This window comes from Danio aesculapii, chromosome 6, assembly GCF_903798145.1.
Source record: "Danio aesculapii chromosome 6, fDanAes4.1, whole genome shotgun sequence".
NCBI lineage: Eukaryota > Metazoa > Chordata > Actinopteri > Cypriniformes > Danionidae > Danio > Danio aesculapii.
The window spans coordinates 61,094,448-61,110,996 of record NC_079440.1 but is presented as its reverse complement, the minus strand read 5'-3'; the positions used below and the strand labels follow the sequence as shown (position 1 = coordinate 61,110,996).

Sequence of the window (16,549 nt, the reverse complement as noted above, 5' to 3'; positions counted from 1 at the left end):
TCTATCTATCTATCTATCTATCTATCTATAAATTCATCCATCCATGCATCCATCCATCCATCCATCTATTTAAATCTATCTATCCGTCCATCTAAATTCATCCATCACCCATCAATCCATCTAAATCTACCTATCCATTCATCCATCTAAATCTATCTATCCATCTATCTATCCATCCATCCATCCATGTAAATCCATTCATCCATCCATCCATCTAAATCTACTTATCCATCCAACCATCCATCCATCCATCTAAATCTATCTATCCATCTAAATCTATCAATCCATCCATTCATCCACCCATCCATCCATCCATCCATCCGTCTGTTGGTCCATTAATTAATAGTCACTGTTTCCTGCAGTGTGTTTTCTGCAGAGTGATGATTTAATAAGATCTGCTCTCTGAAAGTGAATCAGACGAATAAAAAATCCCCCAAAACTGCCATTAAATTATGCAAGACCATGAACTCAATCCACACAAGATTCCTCTGTGATCTTTCTGAAGTATCATCTCATCAAACTCAACGAGCGATAAACATCCCTGCATAATTAATCATCCACCCAGACGCTCCGGTCCTGCTGTCCTTGAGCTCGTTTCACTGAGTCCCGTAGAGAAAACACAGCTCAAAACTGCTGCTAAAATCAACCATATAATCCAGCTGAAAACACACCTGCAGCACAATGAAGACCATCAGCCTGCACATCTGCTCATATTCACACACACATCTTCAAGTCGCCATGAAATTAAAACGTAACCTTCTTATTATTATATTTACATAGAAGTGGTCTTCTTATAAATGATGTATCTGTGCACTTCATTATTTTGTCAAAATTAATTTACTGTTTTAATCTTTAATCAATAATGATAACCTTCCCTCCCACTCGGAGCAATCTGTCATTTAGGATGGAAATATCAGTCATTTAGGGCAGGGTTAGCAGCACTTTAGGGCTGGGTTATCTGTGCTTTAGGGAGAGGCTATCAGTTCTTTAGGGCGGAACTATGTGTACTTTAGGGTGGAGCTATCAGTCCTTTAGGGCGGGGTTATCAGGGCGTGTCTCGTTTCTGCCCTGCTTTTATCCATTCATCAATCTTCCTTAATTTTGTTAGCAACGCCCATCTTCCAATGATCCAATCAGTTCCTAAACCATGAAATCATGGAGAAAACTGAAGAAGAGGAGTTTCAGTCTGTCAGTCATTTAGAGTGAGCTATCAGTTATTTAGGGCAAAGCTATCAGCCATTTAGGGAGGAGCTATAAGTACTTTAAGGTGGGGTTATCAGTCCTCTAGGGTGGAGCTATCAGTCTTTTAGGGCGGGGCTATCAGGGTGTGTCGCGTTTCTGCCAAGCGGCAACCTCCCGCTCTCCCTCGGGAAGCCAATACGGAAGTAACTAAAACTGCAATTAATTAAAATTCCACTAGTCCTGGCTCCATAATAGAGCAAAATGCAATTGAGACCACCGTTAGAATGGCCAACTTTACAGCAGAAAAAAATGTGTTTACAGCCTGGTACAAAGAACGATTTTGGTTCATATAGCTATAATTTTTTTATAACTCATCCATTTCCTTTATACTAGGTTATATTAAGTTTGCATAATTAAGGGCGTGGCCACTTGAGTGACAGCTAGGTCTCGCTGGTCGCCGTCACTTCACCTCAGCTGAATCCGGCAGATTAGCCACTGATCTCAGCATATTCATCGTATTTTTGTGTTGTTTTATGTGGCTTTACACAGTCAGCTGCCTTTTGGGATTATTTCTTACAATTATCAGATGATATGGGATGCTGTGTGCACTTAATTGTGCTCACAAACCATTCATGTGGCCTCGTTTCCCATGTGAGTAAAGTTATATACTTATACAGCATCTGTATAAATGTGTGTGTTTTATTTAAGATCATTTATCATTAATATTTTTCTTTAGACCCGTAAAGCACTCCAGAATCTGACAGATTGATTAGCTGTAGTCAATAGAACAGTCATCTGAAGCGTTATCATACAGTGTTATGCTGGAGTTCATCAATAGTCTTACATTTACTAACACACACTATATTTGAAGTGTTTGGAAGTCATTCGCGTTTTCCTCCTGTAGAAAAACATCATAAGAACAATGTTTAGTGGCTCACTGTATGACTACAGTGTTTTTAAAAGTCTAAACACTTTATTGATATAGTGTACAGCCAAGCACATGTGGTCAGAACACAAACGAGTCGCAGGTAATGAAGTATTAAGCGTTTCTCCCAAAGTAAAGTCTGTCTGTCAGGTCTAAGCAAAGTGCCAGCAGGTGTCTGTAGCTCCGCTCACTCTCCGCCTCTTTGCCCTTGTTTGGTATCCCGCCGTGGGTGCGATGACGCGCGAACAAAATGGCGACGGTTGGCCGCGCCTACTTGTAGCTACTTTTGCGCTCTTCAGAAACCTATGGGTGACGTCACGGATGCTACGTCCATATATTTTACAGTCTATGGTTTCTGCCCTGCTTACATCCATTCATCTATTTTCCTTAATTTTGTTAGCAACGCCCATCTTCCAATGATCCAGTCAGTTCCTAAACCATGAAATCATGGAGAAAACTGAAGAGGCTGTGGTTAATTGCATGCATATGTTTTTTCCATATCCGTTTTTGTTAGTTAGAGCAACTAAATAAAAAAATGTAAATTAAATTGAATGAAGCTGTTACATTTGTACATTTTAATATTACCCAAAATGAATCTGCTTTTTTTTAAAAAACGAATAAAAAGCCATTTTTAATGTTACTCCAAACAATTTTTGAATGCAGTTCTTAGAAACCTTCATTATTTTAAATAGTGTGTACGTACAATATACTTTAATGTTGAAAACGTACTTTCGTGATGCATTTTGAAATATATTTTAGTATATAACGGTGTACATTTAAGCTTATTTTTAAAATATATTTCAGCCAGGAAAAAGATCTTATAGGTAAGCTAATTGAGAAGCACAGAGGCTGATAATAATCTGAAATTATATTAGTTTAATTAGTGACAGCCTGCATTTTAAAATATTTTTATGAATAAACCTCTAGCAAAGACTCCGCCCCTCTCCTATGAGCCAATCACTGTGTGCATAGTTAAAAGCATGATGACATCATCCAAAAGTAGACTCCGCCCTCACTCTCAGCTTAAGATTTCACTTAAGTTGATCTCTGCAGCTTTTTGGATCTTTGAGTACTTTGAACAGATTAAGGACTGAAAATCTTACCAGACCCCACCAGAGCGCATCTGCATACGTCTCAAACATCTCGTTGTCCTCTTTCTCTGCCAAATACACCAGAAACGAGGCCAAGATCAGGCAGAGGAAGCCGATGTACCAGGCGGTGATCAGCTCCTGTCCAATATCAATAGAAAAACAACATCAATATCAACAGAAATATCAATATCACTATCAATATCATAAACATATATCAACATAAACATCAGCACCAATATTAGCATCAATATCAGTATCAATATTAATATCAATATCAGTATCAATACCAAAAACAATATTAATACCAAAAACATAAACATCAGTACCAATATTAGCATCAATATCAGTATCAATATTAATATCAATATCAGTATCAATACCAAAAACAATATTAATACCAAAAACATAATAATCAGTACCAATATCAGTATTGATATCAAAACCAATATCAATCTTAAAATCAATATTAATATCAATATCAATACCAAAAACAAAACTTATATAAACATAAACACCAGCACCAATATCAGTGTTAATATTAACATCAAAACAAAAATCAGTATCAACATCAGAATCAATATTAACATTAAAACCAATATCAGTATCAATGCCAGAACCAATATCACTATCAATATTAACATCAATACCAATTTCAGTATCAATATTAGTATCAATGCCAAAACAAATATCAGTATAAATATTAATATCAGAACCAATATCAATATCAAAATCAATATTAACATCAATACCAAAACCCAATATCAATATTAATATGAGCATCAATACCAAAACCAATATCAAAATCAAAACCAATATGAATATTAATATCAGTGTCAATATCCAAAACAAAACTTATACATCAGTACCATTAACAGTATCAATATTAAAATCAATATCAACATCAATATGAATATATAAATACCAATATTAATATTAATATCAATATGAACATCAATATCAACAAACAATTCAATATCAATATAAAAATCTATATCAATATATCTATCATTCCTTAATTCATTTATTCATTTTATTCATTCACTTAGATCATGATTTAATAGGGGTCGCCACAGCGGAATGAACCGCCAACGACTCTAGTATGTTAAACTTTGCATAGCTAAACAAATTACACTGAAAATAAATTGTAACTGGATTTACTTTATACTTATATAAGTTTTATTATATATATATATATATATATATATATATGTATATTAAGATAATTGGTTGCAAACAATTTATATGGGCTGAATTGAAACAATTTAGTAATGTTAATTACAACTTAATTAGTTTGAATTCAGCCCACATACATTGCTTGTAGCCACTTACCTTAAAAAATGAGCAAATCCAATGAATCATTTATTTTCAGTGTAGTTAAAACCTTAACTTTAAGTTAAAGTAGCATAAAAGCATTTGTTGTCATGGCTTGTCGTCATATAATGTTTTACAGTGAGTAAACAGTAACGGCAGACATTCATATTTGGGTGTACTGTCTCTTTAAGAGCTTTAGTCTATTCAGAATCAGTGAGCACTGTAATGAATCTCCTTCAAAAGCATTTTCCTCATATTGTAAACATGGGTTATTATGTGTAATATTGCTCTTTAATAGATGCTTGTTTTATTATAAATTGAATTTTTCACATGCACACCCGCAAGTGGTAGAAAAACAAAATTAAATGTATTTAAAAGTGATTTCTAATTCCAAAAATAGAGTTAAAACGGTGAATATATGCTCCTCCTTTCACATTTGTGGATAAAATGTTACTATACATGCATTTTCTGTACTGAAATTGCATTTAAAAATGTTCATTCATTTTCTTTTCGGCTTAGTCACTTTATTAATCAGCGCCTTAATAATGTTTGTAAATGCAATCTTTATTTCTATAGCGCTTAATATATACTTCTCTTTGCTAGAGGCTATATATCTATAACTATAATCTTCTATGTGAAGCTGCTTTGACACAATCTACAGGGTGGGTCACTTATATGGATGCACCTTAATAACATGGGAATTGTTGGTGATAATAACATCCTGTTATTATTACATTAGTATATGTGAGGGGGACTGTAAATAACTCATGAAAGAATAAAGTTTCGTTTAAAACCAAGCTCATCATTGTTTTCTCCTGTAAAATTCCCAATTAGTTTATTAAGGTGTATCCGTATAAATGGCCCACCCTGTACATTGAAAAAAAGCGCTATAGAAACAAAGATGAATTTAATTGAATTGAAATTGGTAGTTATGTCCCCTCTCCTCCTTTTTTAATTATTCTCTTGGTTACACTTTACAACAAGGTTTCATTAGTTAACGTATTTACAAACATAAATATAAATAAATAAACAACACTTAATAAACATAAATAAACAACACGTGTGCAGCATTTATTTATCATAGTTCAACATCTGCTAATGCATTATTAAAATCAAAATTCATGCTTTTATTATTAGTTAATGCACCGTAAGTTAAGATGGATTAACAATGAACAACAGTATTTTCATTAACTAATGTTAATAACATAAATAAATACTGTGATTAATATATCTTTCATCATTTGTACTACGTCGAATAGTTCGGACTGCTGAGCGAATCACTGGTACAACCCTTCCTACTCCCCAAGAACTGTACTTATCCAGAGCGAGCAGAAGGGCTGCCAAAATCACTCTGGACCCCTCACACCCAGCACACTGCCTCTTTGAACTTCTACCTTCTGGTCGACGCTACAGAGCACTGCGCACCAGAACAGCCCGACACAGAAACAGTTTCTTCCCTCAGGCAATCCATCTCATGAACACTTGATGATAATAATTGTGGAGCCAACATCACTACTTGCTATACACTTTTATACACATATACACTTATTTAACCACACACTTTACATGCCAATTTGCACATATAATGTTGTATATAGTAATAAACATGTACATACACTTGTCAATCTGTATATTTGCACTCACTACTTCTATTTTTCTTTAAAATATATATATTTATTATCTGTTTTTTGTCCTGTCTCTGTAATCCTGTTGCACTGTAGAAGCTCTGTCACCAAAACAAATTCCTAGTATGTGTGAATATACCTGGCAATAAAGCTCTTTCTGATTCTGATTCTGATTCTGACATGTTAGTACATGCATAACATTGTAAAGTGTTACCATTTTCTGTTATTTAAATTTCTTTTCTTATTTAATCCTCCCTGTTAAGAAATGTGCAGGGATTTTGTAGTATATTGAAACTGTACATGCTGGTACTTGTTAATAAAGCAAAAAAAACAAAAACAAAACAACAACAACGAGTGAATCTCTGACATGAGTCAAAGAAACCTGTCTTGACAGTTTGTGCTCGGTCAGCGTGTGTATGTGTGTGTGTTTCTGCAAATGCACTTTCCTGTAGATGTAAGAAACGGGACACCACTTTAACACACGCAGACGTTACGCCACTGCGACTCTTTTAAGATGGAGAAAACGCACAGTCAGCACATTCACTCACTTTCTTGCCCTTGAAGGAGACTCAACCTCAATGAATGACAAGATTTACTGCGGTCTAATCCACTTTCCTGATTCATCTGCTCATGAGCCGACTGTCTATATTTAGCTGTCTATATGAGCAGGAATATATAAAATAACAATATCACTATATTAATTAGGGCTGCACGATATTGGAAAAAGCTGACATTGCGATATTTTGTTTTTCTGCAATATATATTGCGATATAAATCTAACTTCACCAGATGATATACCTATTTTGAAAGATCGATTGGAATTATCAAGTCTTTTTCTATGCAGCGCATGTGCATAAAACATAATGAATTAAAAGCATACACAGAGCAGAGATAAAAGTCAACAGTGCTTTTTGGTTTTCTAGAGAGTCTAGCACAGGGGTGGGCAAACTCGGTCCTGGAGGGCCGGTGCCCTGCATAGTTTAGCTCCAACTCTAATCAAAAACACCTGAACATGCTAATCAGTGTCTTCAAGATCACTAGAAATCTATAAGCTGGTGTTTTTGATTAGAGTTGGAGCTAAACTGAGCAGGACACCGGCCCTCCAGGACCCAGTTTGCCCACCCCTGGTCTAGCAGTATTCAGGTACAGAAATGGTCATCAACATTGTATAAATGATTTAAATAAAACTAAAATAATATCTTTATGTTTTAGTCTGTAATTAATAATCTAATGCTGCGATGTGACTATTGCCGATACACACATTGTGATATCGATGCTCAAACTAAATATTGTGCAGCCCTACTGTTAATACTAATATTAATATTACTATCAGCATCAAAACCAATATCAGTATCACTATCATATGTCATATTATATCAATTTCAATCCCATTTATCATTATCTATACCAATAAGAGCATCAATACTAATACTAATTTCAATATCATTCACAATATCAACATCTAAACCAATATCAAGATCTATTAATGTTGTATTACTATTACATCAGTTATTATTAGGGCCAGACAGAATCTGTGGACATTTTCTGCTGAGAATTTTGTAAAAAAAACAGCGGATTATTGTGGAATGATTTTAGGAGAATCATAATTAAAAACTTAAAATATGAAATCAGCAAATAATAGCTTTTTAACTTTTATTTAATGTTTAGAATGCACATCCAATTAGATCCACTTATTTGGTAAACAAAGCAAGTCTCTTATATAATATCTCTACTAAAAGACAGAAAATATTACTTTAGAAACTTTATAAACTATTGTAAATAATCATTTGAACATTTTAATATTATTATACCACATTAAAATTAGTCAAATGAATAAAAAAATGTAATAAATATAAATGTACACACATTTACACAAGTAAATACACAGACTCAATGATGGGCTAAAAATCTGAAGATTTCTGCACGCGCAGATTCCATGTGGGCCTGGTTATTATATGGTATTAATATTGATTTATCCCTATATTTATCCGAATATCAATACCTACCAAAATATGTTTATAAAGTAAAAACAAAATTAACATCAGCATCAGTATGTATATAGTATATATAATAAGTATAGCATAGTATCCTTGCTTTATTGCTTCATATTCCCCTATAGTGCATGTGTTTGGACTGTGGGGGAAACCGGAGCACTTGGAGGAAACCGACGCCAACACGGGGAGAACATGCAAACTCCACACTGTCCCAGCTGACCCAGCCGGGACTCGAACCAGCGACCTTCTTACTGTGAGGCCACAGTGCTTATCATGCCCCTTAAAATGCATTATAACTCTTATACATTGTTTAATGTTTTAGTTTCTGTGAAATCACTGAGGGGCAGCACGATGGACTCGCATCACAGCAAAAAGGTTGCTGGTTCGAGCCTCAGCTGGGTCAGTTGGCATTTCTTTGTGGAGTTTGCATGTTCTCCCCGTGTTCACGTGGGTTTCCTCCAGGTGCTCCGGTTTCCCCTAACCAAGGACATGCGGTACAAGTGAATTGGGTGGGCTAAATTGTCTGTAGTGTATGTGTGTGAATGAGTGTGTATGGGTATTTCCCAGTGATGGGTTGCAGCTGGAAGGGCATCCGCAGCTTAAAACATATGCTGGATAAGTTGGCGGTTCATTCCGCTGTGGCGACCCCAGATTAATAAAGAGACTAAGCTGAAAAGAAAATGAATGAATGAATAAAATCACTGAAATCATTCTCAAAACATGCCGGAACTACTTTAGCTGTGCGTTTATCTGAGAATAGCGCCATCAGCTAATCATAATCAAGCATTTAAAAGCCCCAGAGTATGATTAAAATGAATATTACCATAACATTTAAAGATTTTCTTAATTTTTTTCTCAATTTTTTTGTCTTGTTTCTCATCCATATATCTGAAAACTCTTAAATCAAGAAGCATTTTCTAGACAAGCAATACATATGGTCTTGTTTAAAAAAATGACAAGCTAAAATTTAGTTTTTCCTTAAAACAAGCAAAACAATCTGCAAATGGTTTAAGCAAAATAACCTTGTTTTTCCTTTTGACATTAGATCATTTTGGCATATTATTTATTAAACATACATTTTCTTAGACATTTATTATACAATATTATTTGCTTGTCTAGAAATGGATATTGATTTAAGAAGTGTTAGATATTTGGATTAGAAACAAGTCAAAAAATCTAAGTAAGAAAAGCTTTTTTTGCAGTGTATGAGGTGAAACAAGGCAAGGCAAGTTTATTTCTATAGCACATTTCATACACAGTGGCAATTCAAAGTGCTTTACATAAACAGGAATAAAAGAAACAAGTATAAGAGAAATAAAAACAAATAATAAAAATGCTAAAAAAATAAAAATAAAATAAATAAGCATAAAAACAGATAAAATGTGTAATAAAAGAATTAAAAAGAAGAGAAAAACATAAGAGTGCGATCTGTGGGACGTAGCACAGTGCTCATTCAGTAAAGGCACAGCTAAACAGATGTGTGTTCAGTCTTGATTTGAATGTGCCTAATGTTGGAGCACATATGATCATTTCTGGAAGCTGATTCCAGCAGCAGGGGGCGCTGTTAGTATCTGAAGGCAGATTCACCCTGCTTTGACTGAACTCTTGAAATTTCTAGTTTATTTGATCCTAAAGATCTGAGTGATCGGTTAGGTTTGTATTCAGTGAGCATTTCTGTAATGTATTGAGTTCCTAGACCATTTAGTGATTTATAGACCAGTAATAATACTTTAAAATCTATTCTGAATGTAACTGGGAGCCACTGTAAAGACCTGAGCTTTGAACACTTTCAACTTTGACTTTTTAACCCACAGCCAGTGATTAAGAGACAATCCGCATGACATTTAATATTCTGCATACACTGCAGTATTCTGCCAATTCTCCGTCTCTGAGCATGGTATTTCGGTCTTTCTGGAGTGTTATTGATTGTAGGCCTGCAGCTGAAACTTCATCAGGAAAATCATTAAACTGCAGCAGCACTGGTCTCTTCAGAACATGAAAAAAATCCACAGAGAGCAAAGAAGAAACGCCACCAGATTGGTTCACCGAGAGCGTTTGACCTCCAGAAGTACTCTTTAGCAATGTGCCGGAAACATTGGGCTTGACAAATGACACTGGACAGAGGAACTGCTCCTCAATATCTGCTCAGCACAAAGAGCTTCCAGACACACCCACAACAACAATAAACCTCTCAAAATCAGATTTGCAGAGCTTCTTAAGGGCAGCTGTAATGGGGACTGAATAATTGGTGATTACTTTGCAATCTTGGGTTTGTTGTATGGTTGTTGCATGCATCAGCTGCATCGACTGAGGGCACAGAATAATGTGCAACTAAAAAATTGCTTAATATTTTCTTTCTTAGAGGTTTTGTCTTGTTTCTAGTCCAAATATCTAAAACAATCTTAAATCAATGAAGCATTTTCTAGACAAGTATGAACTGCTGGAAGAGTGTTGTTTTAATGAAAGTTCATAACGCACGCTGAATGGAAGTAAAAAAAAACCCTCTGCATTTCACGATGCAGGTGTCTGCGGTCTGTACTGACTTGGTAGGTGTGTGTGTGTGGACTATCCTGTTGCAAAACCAACCCAGGCTCATTCTGAGAACGTAGTCCCGGGGACGTTTCTGGAGACCGCGAAATACGTAGCCGGGGGTACGTACGGCTGCATTTCATTTTTTTAAGCGAACGCTGCGGGGCGGTGTGACAGCGTTCCCTTCGGCGCTCGCCAGCCGGCCGCTCGCCTCCGTGTGGAGGGCTTTCCCGCTGCAGCCAGTTTGTCCGGTTAGCTCTTCGTGTACTCTGGCGGACTCGAGGCGCAGAGAGGGGCTGACCACGACCACGACCACGACTGGGTTCGAGTCCGGGGAAGAGCGGTTCCAGAAATCAGGTAAGAAAACAAAAACAAAATCCAAAAAATGAAGCGAACAAGTTCGTCACAGGGTGAGAATGTGGTCAAAATCCGAAACGTGGTAAAAATCGGATGAGGGCTTTTCTTTTTCTGGACAGCTTTTGTGAACCGTAGTTGGTTGGGTTTAGGGACGGAGAGATGGGGTCAGCCGATTGGCCGGTCGCACAGTCAATCATTCCGTCATCCAGGCAGACAGGCGGAAGGTCGTTCGACAGCGGCCTCTAGCTTGTTTACGCGAGAACGGCGCGGGAAAAAGCGCGCACAGCGGCCTCTCGCGGACTCACGAAAACAAAAACTGCACAAATACGTACCTCCCGGGACGTATTTCGCGGTCTCCAGAAACGTCCCCGGGACTACGTTCTCAGAATGAGCCTGGGTTGTGCAAAACGCTACGAAAAGTCCTACATGACGGTAATAATTTGATTAAGGTGTTTACATGTCTGTACTGCACTTCAATACTGCGACTAAAATTGGCATACTCCACACGTCTTAATTCGAATTCTCTTTAGTTCGATTATGACCTTAATCTGATTAAATTAATCAAAAATCGCTGTTTACATGGTCGACTCTTAATCAGAGTATTGTCTTAATCGGATTAAAATCTAATTATTGGTGTCCATGTAAACGTAGTCATAGTCCCTCTTCCCAACAGACAAAACCAGCAACAATCAACAATGCTATGCTGTCATGGCTTTGCAATCAAAAAAAAAATGTAGTCACAATGGAAATCAATGGGGCAAAAACAGCCACCAACACAACCAAAGGGGAGTCAATTTGAATAACACACAACGGTTTAGAAAGAGTTTGGTGTAAATGTGCTAAAATAGTGAACGAGTGTGCTTCCTACATGTGGTTTGTCAAGCTCACACTCACAGTATTGCCTAATAGATTTACAGGAGTGCATTGGAAGTGGTTTTGGCACGTTGATCGTCTTGTTTTACCTTGCTGTGAGCGTAGACGACGGATCCCAGCAGCTTCCAGGTTCCCCCGCGGCGGTCCATGCGGATCATGCGGAGAATCTGGAGGAATCGGAGACTCCTGATGGCGGAGGTGGCGAACACATTCCCCTGCGTACCCGCAGCCAAAACCGAGATGGAGGCGATCAGCACCATGATGTCTGACGAACACAGCAATATAATTTGGCATTAGGAATATTAATAAATTAGTATACGAATACAAGGTGGTGGTTCATCTTTATTGGGTTAGCTTACACATTTCTAAAGACATGCTAGGTGTATACCAACCCAGGCTCACTCTAAAAACATACCTGTATACATATACAGAGCACCAAATTCGTCCCAGAAAGCTTTTTTTTGCAGTTTTTGTTTTCGCGAATCCACCAGAGGCCGCTGTGCACGCTTTTTCAGATCTGAAATTTCTCTCACGAGTGCTATTCGCGCCTGCTGTTTTCGTGTTTTCACATAAATCCACCAGAGGCCGCTGTGTAGGCATTTTCAGATCTCAAATTTCTCTTGTGAGTGCTATTCGCGCCTGCTGTTTTCGCATAAAACCTCCAGAGGCCGCTGTATATGCTTTTTCAGATCTCAAATTTCTCTCAGTGGTGCCATTTACGCTTGCTGTTCTCATGTAAATCCACCAGAGGCCGCTATGTACGATTTTTTAGATCTCAAATTTCTCTCGCGAGTGCCATTTATGCCAGCTGTTCTCATGTAAATCCACCAGAGGCCGCTGTGTATGCTTTTTCAGATCTCAAATTTATGTCACTGGTGTCATTTATGCTTGCTGTTCTCACGTAAGTCCACCAGAGGCCGATGTGTACGCTTTTTCAGATCTCAAATTTCTCTTGTGAGTGCTATTCGCGCCTGCTGTTTTCGCATAAAACCACCAGAGGCCGCTGTGTATGCTTTTTCAGATCTCAAATTTCTCTCACGAGTGCCATTTGCGCCTGCTGTTTTCGCATAAATCCACCAGAGGCCGCTATGTATGCTTTTTCAGATCTCAAATTTATCTCAGTGGTGCCATTTAAGCTTGCTGTTCTCACGTAAATCCACCAGAGGCCGCTGTATATGCTTTTTCAGATCTCAAATTTCTCTCAGTGGTGCCATTTACGCTTGCTGTTCTCATGTAAATCCACCAGAGGCCGCTGTGTACGATTTTTTAGATCTCAAATTTCTCTCGCGAGTGCCATTTATGCCAGCTGTTCTCATGTAAATTCACCAGAGGCCGCTGTGTATGCTTTTTCAGATCTCAAATTTCTCTTGTGAGTGCTATTCGCGCCTGCTGTTTTCGCATAAAACCACCAGAGGCCGCTGTGTACGCTTTTTCAGATCTCAAATTTCTCTCACGAGTGCCATTTGCGCCTGCTGTTTTCGCATAAATCCACCAGAGGCCGCTGTGTACGCTTTTTCAGATCTCAAATTTCTCTCACGAGTGCCATTCGTGCCTGCTGTTTTCGCATAAATCCACCAGAGGCCGCTGTGTACGCTTTTTCAGATCTCAAATTTCTCTCGCGAGTGCCATTCGCGCCTGCTGTTTTCGCATAAATCCGTCGACTGACTGAATGACTGACTGACCCGCCCTCCTCCTTCCGTAAACCAAACCAATAGTGTTTTCAAAAGCACTGATTGACCTGCCCACCCACTTCCCTAAACCCAACCAACAGTTTTCAAAAGCAATCCAGAAAAAGAAAAGCCCTCATCTAATTTTTACCACGTTTTCAGATTTTACCACATTCTCACCCTTTTATTTACATGTTTATTATATTTTTTGGCTTTTTGTCTCTGTTGCATGCTTCTGCATATACCCTATTGAAGTAGAGCAGATACTAGAACACACATTTACACACAGACCCCTGTATATATGGTTTATGAGGACACTGCATGGGTGTAATGTATTTTATACAATAAAAAAATGCTTATTGTATGGCCCTTCCCTGTCCTACTTCACCCCCTATATTTTTAAATATAATTTTTAAGCATTTTGAATTACAGGCATAAACCAGCTTAGGTCATTATACAATTATATTATACAAACTGTGTCCTAGTAAACTACATAAACAAGTAAACACACACTCATCACAGTCACAAACACACAGAAAACATTTACATTTTCATGCAGAAATTTCTGGCAAATTTGGCAAATAATTAAAAAACATGGCAGGCGACACTGAGTGAATAGTGAAATAAACCAGAGAGACCCAAAGAGTATTTTCTGGAGTATTCCACCCACCGATCACACAAAAGGGCTTGCGGGCGAACTTGAGTCTTCCTCTCCATCCTCGATATCGACAGCAGCATCCGGCAGACCAGATCCTCACGATATACTCCACCCCAAACACCACGATGGTCACGATTTCCTACAGACACACACAGATATTTTTCCTCAGGCCAAATCCACTTAAATAGCTCAGTTGCTACCTATTTCTTATGGTCATGAATAATACAGTATCATTAATGTATTGTCTATGATTTCTGTAACCTAAAAGCCGTATTTGGAAATACCTTCATTTGAAATATTAGTATTTTTATTTCTTATATGTACAGTTAAAACAGTCAAACATGCACATTTTGCACATAAACCATCGAGATGTATGTATATTATTTTATTTTACACTTATTTAAATGTCCTTCTGTCTTCTCATGATATGCATGTACAGTACGTGACACTGAGCTCCTGTAAACCACAAAACATTAGTCACAAAGTTACTAGTTACTGTAATTAGATTACTTAAGGATTATTTTTAATTATTAAGTCATGTGATTACATTTACTTATAATATGTTTGCTTAAATGTGGGCATACATCAATACAACAGTTCTGTACTGTGTAAATTATTTCAGAGAAGCAGAATAATTTTATTTTTTTTTACAAACACACTACCTGTAAAAAAAAAAAGTCTTGTTGTGGATCCCAGTTGTAAGAGCAACAAATAATAACTTGACTTCTAGTTGATCATTTGGAAAAGTGGCAGAAGGTCGATTTTCCCCCATGAATCATCTGTTGAACTGCATCCCAATCATTTCTTTTCTTTTCGGCTTAGTCTGTTTATTAATCTGGGGTGGCCACAGCTGAATGGCAATTTTTCAGCTTACCCAATTCACTTATACCACATTTTTGGACTTGTGGGGGAAACCAGAGCACCCGGAGGAAATCCACACCAACACGGGGAGAACATGCAAACTCCACACAGAAATGCCAACTGACCCAGTTGGGGCTCGAACCAGCGACCTTCTTGCTGTGAGGTGGTTGTGCTATCCAATGTGCCACCGTGCTGCCCTGAACTGAATCCCATGCAGAAGACCTGCTGGAACCCGCATGGAGCCAAGATTCTCACAGAAATCAGTCAAGTTTGGTGAAGGAGAAATCATGGTTTGGAGTTACATTCAGTATGGGGGCATACGAGAGATCTGAGGAGTGGATGATCAACATCAACAGCCTGAGGTATCAAGACATTTGTTCTGCCCATTACATTACAAACCACAGGAGAGGGCAAATTCTTCAGCAGGATAGCACTCCTTCTCATACTTCAGCCTCCACATCAAAGCTCCTGAAAGCAAAGAAGATCAAGGTGCTCCAGGATTGGCCAGCCCAGTCACCAGACATAATCATTATTGAGCATGTTTAGAGTAAGATGAAGGAGGAGGCATTGAAGATGAATCCAATGAACTCTGGGAGTCCTGCAAGAACGCTTTCTTTGGCATTCCAGATGACTTTATTAATCAGTGATTTGAGTCATGTCAGAGATGTATGGATGCAGTCCTCCAAGCTCATGATGGAGTCAGACACAATATTCATTCTGTTTCCACTGCAGCATGACCACATATTCTATACTGGACATTATTGAAGGTTCAGTGACCAGACTTTAGTCTAAGCAGAGTCAGACCTTACTGTCCTAATGAAATAATTTAAAATCAAGACATGATCATATTTTATTGTGCTCAAATAAGCGTCATCTAGAGGCCTTTGCCTTTCACATAAGCCATTTCTGATACACAATCATCAACTAGAAGTCAAGTTATTATTTGCTGTTCCTAAATCTTGGATAGGCCACAAGACTTTTGTCAGGTAGTGTATAATTTGCTAAATAATTCTATTTTTCAAATAAAAAAGATAACATTTGTTAAGACTGAAACTGAAAATGCTTAAAAACCAACAAAATAAATCAGAAATTAGTTCATGGAAACATTTAATAGACATTCAAATAAGCAGAATTAGAATTATTAGAATTATTTTGCAAAATAATTCTAATTTTGAACTAAAGATGGTCAAGTTTGTCTTAATTGCACATACATAAAAACAATGAGTTAGGTAAGAAATTATTCAATGCATAATCTAAAATTCGCTGTATAGCGGTCCATCTCTAATGACTCTGATTGGGTGAAATATGTAATGTACACTGAAAAAAGTGTTGCATGCAGAACTGTTGCAAACAATTTATTTGTGTTGAATTTAAACAAACAAATTAAATTGAGTAATGTTCAACTTAATTTGTTTGTTTAAATTCAGCCCAAATAAATTGTTTACAACCACTTAACGTAAAAAATTGAGTAAATCC

The 16,549-nt window shown here is 37.3% G+C and overlaps 1 protein-coding gene across 5 annotated transcripts in view; it reads right to left on the bottom strand.

Annotated features, from left to right (window-relative positions):
• Nucleotides 1-16,549, bottom strand: part of LOC130231187 (potassium voltage-gated channel subfamily KQT member 2) — a 104,633-nt gene that overhangs the window by 41,038 nt on the left and 47,046 nt on the right. For all 5 annotated transcript variants that reach the window (XM_056460655.1, XM_056460657.1, XM_056460659.1 and 2 more), the window contains exons 3-5: nucleotides 14,225-14,351; nucleotides 11,977-12,152; nucleotides 3,211-3,336 (exon numbers count right to left, since the gene is read on the bottom strand). In XM_056460655.1, the coding sequence (XP_056316630.1) occupies nucleotides 3,211-3,336; nucleotides 11,977-12,152; nucleotides 14,225-14,351 (429 nt within the window). The remainder of the gene's footprint in view (nucleotides 1-3,210; nucleotides 3,337-11,976; nucleotides 12,153-14,224; nucleotides 14,352-16,549) is intronic.